We start from the raw sequence: 8,420 nt of genomic DNA on the forward strand, positions 1-8,420 counted from the left end.
GGGATCTGGTGCTGAGCTGGGGTCCGTGCGCCCCTCGCGTCCCGAGGGTCTGCCTGGGCCCGAACCCGCGCAGCTCGGAGTCTCCAGCCTGGATTGGGTCCCTGGGCCCGGATACGCTCAGCCGGGGAGGGCGCGCCCGACCGATCCCAAAACTGTCAGTTGCGGGTCCCGGGGGAATTCGAACCAGCCTCCGCCAGGTTCCTCGAGGGGCTTCCCTGCCTCGGGCTCCTCCCCGGCCCCGCCCCCCGCCCCCGCCCCGGCCGCGCCCCACCCCCTGCAGTCCCCGCGCGGCGGCCGCCAGAGCCACGTGTGCCCGCGCCCGGGAGGCGTGCAGGGAAGCGCGGCCACGCCTGGGCCGGCCACCATTTCCCGGGCGCCGCGGCGGCGCCGACTCGCGGGCAGCGGCCCCATCGTGCGCCCAGCCGGGCCCCCAGCGCCAGGAGCATGAGCGCGGGCTCGGAGCGCGCGGCTGCGGCGGCGGCCCCCGGGGGGCTGCCCGCGCCCTGCGCCTCGAAGGTGGAGCTGCGGCTGAGCTGCCGGCACCTGCTGGACCGGGACCCGCTCACCAAGTCCGACCCCAGCGTGGTGCTGCTGCAGCAGGCGCAGGGCCAGTGGGTGCAGGTAGGGCCGGGGGCGCAGGAGCGGGAGGGCCACGGGTCGGGGCGCGCGCCGAGCTGGGGACGCGGAGATCCAAGCGGTCGCGCCAGGGCCAGTGGGGCGCGAGGCGGGGACCCCCGGAGCTGGGGCTCAGCTCGGGGTCAGGGTCTGGGTGACCAGATCTGGGGGGAGATGTCCAGAGCTGTGGGAGGGGCTGTGCTGGAGGAGGCGGCGAGGGGGGCCAGAAGGGGGGAGTGCCCCGCAGGGAGGGGTGCACCCCAGGTTCGGGGGGACCCCGGGAGGGAGTGAAGCCTTGGGGCTCCAGGCTTCCACAGGGGGCTTGACCAAGGGGCGCAGAAGAGATTGAGGGGCGGGGGGTGCCGGCCGACCCGGGCGAGAGGCTGGACGGGCTCGGGTCCTCACCACGGGGCGCGAGCAGGCCCGAGGGAGCGAGCGCTGCGGGGCGGACCGGACGCGTTGGGGGCTCTAACGTGGGTCTCGGGCGCCGGGTTGGGGTCGGAAACAGAGCGGGGCCAGCGCCGCACGGGCGCTTTCTCAGTCGCCATGTCGCGTGAAACGTGTGGCTTCACCTCCAAAGGGCGAGAAACACGGGGTGCGAAGCCGCAGCAGGCGGAGGAGCTGGAACTCGAACCCTCGTCCGCGCGGGGCGCCAGCGCGCTTTTCCCCGGCGCAGGAGTCTCTCCAGACTCCAGCGGGGCCCGGTGGGGTGGGCAAGGGGACCCCTGTGGCGGCTCGGGCAGTGGAGGGGACGCGTCACCGGGTACCGGGCGCTGGTGTCCCCAGTCACCGACCTCCAGAGTGAAGGGCCTGCCCCACCCCCACCACCTGTTCTCCACCGGCTCGGGCTCCCCCAGGACGCCCCATGCCCGTCCCCTCAGAGCCCAAGCCCTGGTTTCCCCAGGTGGCCTGATGCCCACACTCTCAGAGTCTGAGCTGTGCAGGTTGCCCATGCTTGCCCTTGGTTTGGGGTGCAGGAGTTTTGGGATTCTGGAAGTGAGACGTCTGCTGGCCAAGCTGGGTCTTGTCCTTAAGGGGCATTTGGGAGGGAGCTGCTCAGGATGGCAGAGGCCAGTGAACCGAAGTACCCAGCCAGGAGGGAGGGGGCCCATACCCCATGCCCCTCCCTGCTTAGCTGGTGCTAGGGAGTGGCCTGCGCTTTGGGGTTGCCCAGCCCAGAGTGTTAATCTGACCTCATCCCCGACTCAGCACATCATTCTTGTTCTCTGTGAGCCTCAGTTTCCCCATCTATGATCTGAGGGTGGAGCACACAGTGGTGGGTGTGAGCTGAGAAGCTGCAGCCCATGGCTGGCCAGGGGTGACCCCCAGGGTGGCCCTCAGGAGTGCGGGTCCCACGGACAGAGAGCAGGTGGGAGGGGGTCTTCCCGGGGTGCAGCCCAGAAGAGAGTCTTCCTGAGGCGTGTGACGTCGGTGAGTGGCAGAGGGGAACCCGAGGGCTGGAGCCAGGACGGCCCCCAAGGAGGGCAGGGTGGAAGCCCTGGCGTGGGGTTGGCTCATAGGGCGCACCTGCAGGTGGACAGAACCGAGGTGGTCCGGAGCAGCCTGCACCCTGTGTTCTCCAAGGTCTTCACGGTTGACTACTATTTTGAGGAGGTGCAGAAGCTGCGCTTTGAGGTGTACGACACGCACGGGGGGCCCGGCGGCCTCAGCTGTCAGGAGGACGACTTCCTGGGCGGCATGGAGTGCACCCTGGGGCAGGTGGGTGCTCTCGCCCTCGGAGGGAGGAGGGCGGTAATGGTGTGGGGCCCAAAGCCCATCAAAGGCCAGTGTGCCGGCACCGCAGGGCCCCTGCTGGGGCCACCCTTGCTGCGCCGGTCTTCACGGCTGCTCCTGAACATTCCTGATCAAAGTATACATGGAATTTTGAGCCGGGTAATGCATCCGTATATTTGAAAGCCTGGAAGGTGTAAAAGGCCGTGGAGCGCCTCCCTCCTGCCCGTCCAGCCTGCCGCCAGGTTCTTGTACACTGTCCAGAGAGATTTTCACAGGAGCAAATGAAACTATCACTTCTCCTCTTTTTTCAAAAAACACAAAGTACGTTCCCTGTTCTGCATCCTGCGTTTTCACTTCCATGACATACGGCAGATTCTTCACATCAGCGCCTGAAGCCTTCCTGGAGGCCAGGCGCGGTGGCTCACACCTGTGATCCCAGCACTGCAGGAGGCTGAAGTGGTCATCACCTGAGGTCAGGAGTTCGAGACCAGCCTCGCCAACATGGCGAAACCCCGTCTCTACTAAATATACAAAAATTAGTTGGGCGTGGTGGCACGCGCCTGCAGTCCCAGCTACTTGGGAGGCTGAGGCAGGAGAATCACTTGGACCTGGGAGGCGGAGGCAGCAGTGAGTGGAGATGCCACCACTGCACTCCAGCCTGGTGACAGAGCGAGACTCTGTCTCTCTCTCTCTCTCTCTCAAAAAAAAAAAAAAAAAAAAAAGTCTCCTGTGAGTGGCAGGTCCAGTGGTGGCTCCCGCCTGAGAGGCCACCGCCCTCGGTGATGCCCTCCCTGTGATGGCGTCCACAGCCAGCGTAAAAGTGGCTTCTGCAAGTCACAACCGGGGTATCTGTCGATGGGCTGGGTGCTGCGCATTGAATTCTCACACCCTGCCGTGCGGGGTCCCTCTTTTTTATTGAGATGTAATTTGTGATACAATGCGTAGATCTCAAGGGTGGAGACTGACAGGCTTAGGCGCCTGACCGCACTCCCATCACTGCAGGCCCCCCACCCCTTTGCAGCGGCTCCGCCTGGTTATCTGTTCTGGAATTCCATGTCCATGAATCACACCGTGTGTTCTCCTGGTGCGGGCTTCTTTTACCCAACACCATGTCTGCGTGACTCACCCGCTGCAGCACGGGCCGGAGCCTGGTGTCCCTCCTGTTTTTCAGATAAGGAACCTGAGATTTGTGGAGGGGACATTCCTCCATGAAAGTGGCGGAGCAAGGCTCCCCCAGGCTCCCACCTTGATCCCTTCCACTGTGCAGAGGGAAGAGGGTGGCATGGACACAGAAGTATGGACACCCTTTTTTTTTTGCGTTGGGGTCTCTGTGTCTCCCAGGCCAGCGTGCGGTGGCACAATCACGGCTCACTGCAGGCGTAACATCCTGGGCTCAGGCCATCCTCTCTCCTTGGTCTCCTGAGTAGCTGGGACTGCAGGTGTGTGCCCCCAGACCTGGCTAATTTTTGCATTTTTTGTAGAGGCAGGGGTCTCACCATCTTGACCCGGCTGGTCTTGAACTCCCGGGCTCACCAGACCACCCACCCTGGCCTGCCAAAATGTCGGGATTATAGGCATGTGCCACTGTGTGTGGACCGGACACCTGCAGATGTACACACAGGCACACACAGGGACCATCATCCATGCAGGACGTGCTGTCCGCAGAAGCACACACAGGGCCCGTGTGGACACAGGCATGCATATATATGTGTGTGTCGAACACGTGTGCTGTGTGTATGTGCAAACTTGAAACAATGAAGTGACCCCTGCTGGGCTTCTGCTTTGCTGCCACTCAGCTGACCTGTGGGCACCGTGATCAGGGGAGCGGCTGCTGCCCTCAGATCCCTGTGCTGTGACCTTGAGCCTGACCTCGCCTCTGACCTCTGCCTCCACTGTTTCCTGATGTGATTCAAGTCAACAGTGACTCAGTGCAGAGCCAGGCGGGGGGGGATCTGCTGATCAAACGCGGTTATCACAAACCTGCGATCTGCTTTTCCTGTTGAGGAGGCTGTTATGTTGGCCTGAGCCCGTTTCTGCCTAAGGGGTTGCTCTCCTGCCAGAAAAGGGAGGTCACCCCTTCCTTCCTGCGCCCTCCCTGGAGGCAAACCAGGATGGCAGTCCAGTCCCAGGTGGGAGGCTGAGCCCCAGAAGGAAACCTTTCAATTGGGGAATTTGGGGTGCCTGGCCCAAGGTGCCCCCTCCCGGTACCCAGGACCCCCTCTCTGCACCCCTAAGAGAGCTTTCCCACCCCTTAGCCTGTTCTGACCTCCCAGCCCCCACCTAGGATCCATTTTCTCTTCCACTCAGAAGCTGCTGGCCGGGCAGGCCCTGGCTGGGGGTGGAGGGACGGCCTATCTTTGCTTTGTATTTGTGACCCCCAGCGTCCACCAGACAGCAGCAGGTGTGAGGGGCAGGTGGGAAGCCCACACCTGCTACCTGCTGTGCCCCTGGACGGTTGCTGAGAGCACGCCCAGGTGAAGAGGTGACGGTCACCGGTTCTCACTTGGCCAGGATCATTGCCATATCCTCAGGATGTGGAGCCTGGGAGGTCCGTGCACCCCTCACCCCCACCCTGCTCCCCACTAAGCAGATGGCATGGCTCCATGGGCCTGGGCCTGCCTTCCACCCACCACAATGAGGGGCTCAGAGCCGATGGGGTGGGCGTCCAGCAGGGCCTGGCAGGGAGGAGGAGGAGAAGGAGGCCAGGCTGCATGAGTCCTGGGGGGCTAAGCCTCCGTCCACCTCCACGATCAACTCTGCGCCTCAGCACCTTCGCAGAGGAGTGCACCCGGGGCCACATGGGCATGTGGGGTGTGAGGACCTGCCTCCCCCTGCCTCTGTGCGTTCTCATCTGGGGCTGGAGAGGGTCAGGGGAGCCGCACTCACCTGCAGAGGGAGCTGCTTCCACCACACCTGTGCAGGTGCGCCTGGCTGGGCCGTGGGCTGCTTCCTGGCCGCCCCCGAGCCTGTATCCTCACCTGGTAAATAGGGGTGAGGATGGCTGGCCCCAGGAGTTGGTAGACATGCAGGGGTGGCCATACAGGGGTGGCAGGAACTTGAGAGCGGCCCCACAGGGGGCCCTGGGCCCTGGGCAGTGGGAGACATGATCGGCGTGAGGGTCAGGTGAGGGCGCGGTGGGGCCCCAGGGTCAGGAGACGTCCCCGCCTGCCCCTCCCTGCTTGACACTTCTGACTTCCAGATTGTGGCCCAGAAGAAAGTGACCCGCCCGCTGCTGCTCAAGTTTGGCAGGAACGCTGGCAAATCCACCATCACGGTGAGAAGGGCTACACCCGCCACACCCACAGGCCCCGCTGCTGTGGCTCTGAGGGGTGTCCTGGGGGAGGATGGCTGGCGTGCAGTCCAGGGATGGTCGGCCAGAGCCCACAGCGGCCCAGTCCTGGGGGTGCCCAGACGCCTCCTCTCAGCCCAGCTGGGTAGGGTCCTCTGGCCTGGGGCCTCGGGTCTCCCGCGCTGGGATCAGACCCCCCGGCCTTGCCCTGCCAGGTGATCGCTGAGGACATCTCGGCGAACAATGGCTACGTGGAGCTGTCCTTCCGGGCCAGGAAGCTGGACGACAAGGTGAGAGTGGGTACCGGGCACGTCTGGGTCAGGCCTCGGTCTGGGAAGCAGTTGGAAAACCTGGTCCCTGCCCAGCACTGAGCTCGCTCGGCCGTGTCCCATGTGAGATGCGTGTGCTGCGTGGGAGTGCGTGTGGGGCCGGGCATGCTGCCATCTCGGTCGCCATCCTCACCGTCACCCACGTTAGCTCGCCCGCCCCTCCCAGCAGCCGGGCTGGGACATTGGCAGCTCCGCTCATGACCCTGCTCAGTGACAGGGAAACAGGCCCAGCGCCCCCGAGGCCGCCATCCTGGAACAGCGCGTGGTTCCGCGGGCTCCTCACACGGGTGGGGCAGAGCAGGGTCCAACCCTGCCCGCCACGTAGGGCGTCTGGAGGCCTCCCGAGAGGGGCCGAGTTGGGCCGACCCCAGGTGGCGAGAGGGACGGAGCAGGGAGATGTCGCGGGGCGGACTCGCCGCCTTGTTCTGTGCCTGAGGCTCTGGGACGTGATGAAAGCAGCCCCCACCCAGAGCCGGTTTCTCAGCGCCCAGCCCAGCAGCCGCTGTGCCACTCCCCAGGACCTCTTCAGCAAGTCCGACCCCTTCCTGGAGCTGTACCGGGTCAACGATGACCAGGGCTTGCAGCTGGTGTACAGGACAGAGGTGAGTGGGACGGGGCGCAGGGAGTGGGAAGGGAAGGGGCTGGCCCGCCTCCTGACTCCTGCATCCCCCTCTATGGGGGGGGGCGGACAGGGCCTTGGTGGCCGTGGCTACAGCCAGAACCCAGCAGGCTTGTTTGGCTGTCGCTGTGATGATTTTTAGGACTACCTTTCACTTCCTGTGGGTGAAACGGGATTTCCGCGACTGCAGTGAGAGAGCTCTTTCTTTTGAGAGAAACTAACTTGAATGCAGATGGAGATACGTAAGGAGCAGAGCAGGGCAGGTGCTTAGAGATGCAGAAGTTGCAAAGGTAGTTTCCAAAGGCACAGCGCTCGGAAATGTGGCTTCTCTGTGCGGGAAGCGGGTACCAGCCGCAGCTCAGGGCCCGGCGCTGTCTGGGTTGACAGGTGGGGCCAGATGTGCCCGACCCACAGCTGCTCCTCCATCCAGGTCTCTGTGAGCCCCAAGTATCCCAGGGCTCTTGGCTGCCCCTGAGCCAGCCCCTCCTGCCCACAGGTGGTGAAGAACAACCTGAGCCCCGTGTGGGAGCCCTTCAAGGTGTCGCTGAGCTCCCTCTGCAGCTGCGAGGAGACGCGGCCTCTGAAGGTTGGGGACAGCATGGACCAAGGGGGCAGTGAGGGGTGGCCTCTCTGCGGGCTGGGGATGGAGACGCCCAGGCTCAGGGGTGGGAAGGTCTTGGGGCCCCCCGAGGACAGAGCTGAGGGGGCCTGGGCTCCCCAGTGCCTGGTCTGGGATTACGACTCCCGAGGAAAGCACGACTTCATTGGAGAATTCTCCACCACCTTCGAGGAGATGCAGAAGGCCTCCGGGGAGGGGCAGGTGAGCGGGGGGCCTCCGGGGAGGGGCAGGTGAGCGGGGGGGCCTCCGGGGAGGGGCAGGTGAGCGGGGGGCCTTCGGGGTGGGGTCAGGTGAGTGGCACCCACCTGGGCTATGCCAGTGTCAGCTCCGCACGGAGGCTATGAAACTCCATCCCAGTGTCCTGTAGGGGTTATGGGGAGCAATGACAATGACTCATCAAAACCAGAGGGGGCTCTGGAGGGCCACAGCAGGGGTGGCCTCCATCAGGTTCAGCTGGAAATTGTGGGTACCTGGGTCAGCCCTCGAGGAGCTGGTGTCTGTGAAACTGTGTGGATGGGGGGCAGAGCTGGGCACACGGTGGTGGGAGGTGGGGCTGCGGGGTGCGCTCCCCTGTGTCTGCCCAGCCTGCCGCAGCCAGGCGAGGGTGCAGCTGAGGGGCCACCCCAGGCCCTGCTTCCTGCCCCTCCCTGGGCCTTGTCATCCTTGGGCTTAGTGACAGGGTCGTGTCCCATGGGGGGTCCAACTCTCATCCCCCTCCAGCTGCCTTGCGGCGGCCCTGCCCTTCCCCATCTTGGGGGGCTCAACCCTTGCTGTTTGGGATGGTTTTGGGCGGGGTCTCCCACTCTGTGGGGCCTCTGCCTGTCCCTGCCTCAGGCCCAGTGGGACTGTGTGAACCCCAAGTACAAGCAGAAGAGACGAAATTATAAGAACTCGGGAGTGGTCGTCCTGGCTGACCTGAAGGTGAGAGGCAGCCGTGCCTGAAGCTTCCCACCCACGGGAGGGGCCTCCACTGCCCCCCATTGTTGGATGGACCCTTAGCCAGAGGCCTGATGGGCCCTAGCATGTCTGGGGAGGGGCTGAGAGATGGGGAAGACGAGGCTGGGGAGAGAAGAAGGAGGGAGGTCTGGATCCCGGCTATGCTGGCCTCAGTGTCCCTGGTGGGGGGCGTCCTCGAAGGCCGTGCTGGCCTCAGTGTCCCTGGCGGGGGGCGTCCTCGAAGGCCGTGCTGGCCTCAGTGTCCCTGGCGGGGGGCGT

General features: G+C 64.6%; 1 protein-coding gene across 2 annotated transcripts in view; it reads left to right on the forward strand.

Annotated features, from left to right (window-relative positions):
- Positions 1–320: 320 nt before the first annotated feature.
- CPNE7 (copine 7) overlaps positions 321–8,420 on the forward strand; it is a 19,562-nt gene continuing 11,462 nt past the window's right edge. The window contains exons 1-8 of one of the 2 annotated variants that reach the window (XM_017513950.1): positions 321–621; positions 2,149–2,334; positions 5,549–5,623; positions 5,854–5,928; positions 6,486–6,569; positions 7,083–7,172; positions 7,308–7,406; positions 8,040–8,126. In XM_017513950.1, the coding sequence (XP_017369439.1) occupies positions 445–621; positions 2,149–2,334; positions 5,549–5,623; positions 5,854–5,928; positions 6,486–6,569; positions 7,083–7,172; positions 7,308–7,406; positions 8,040–8,126 (873 nt within the window). In that variant the 5' untranslated portion in view covers positions 321–444. The remainder of the gene's footprint in view (positions 622–2,148; positions 2,335–5,548; positions 5,624–5,853; positions 5,929–6,485; positions 6,570–7,082; positions 7,173–7,307; positions 7,407–8,039; positions 8,127–8,420) is intronic. The other variant, XM_037733257.1, reaches the window with a different exon arrangement.

This window comes from Cebus imitator, unplaced genomic scaffold (genome assembly GCF_001604975.1).
Source record: "Cebus imitator isolate Cc_AM_T3 unplaced genomic scaffold, Cebus_imitator-1.0 Scaffold509, whole genome shotgun sequence".
Lineage (NCBI taxonomy): Eukaryota > Metazoa > Chordata > Mammalia > Primates > Cebidae > Cebus > Cebus imitator.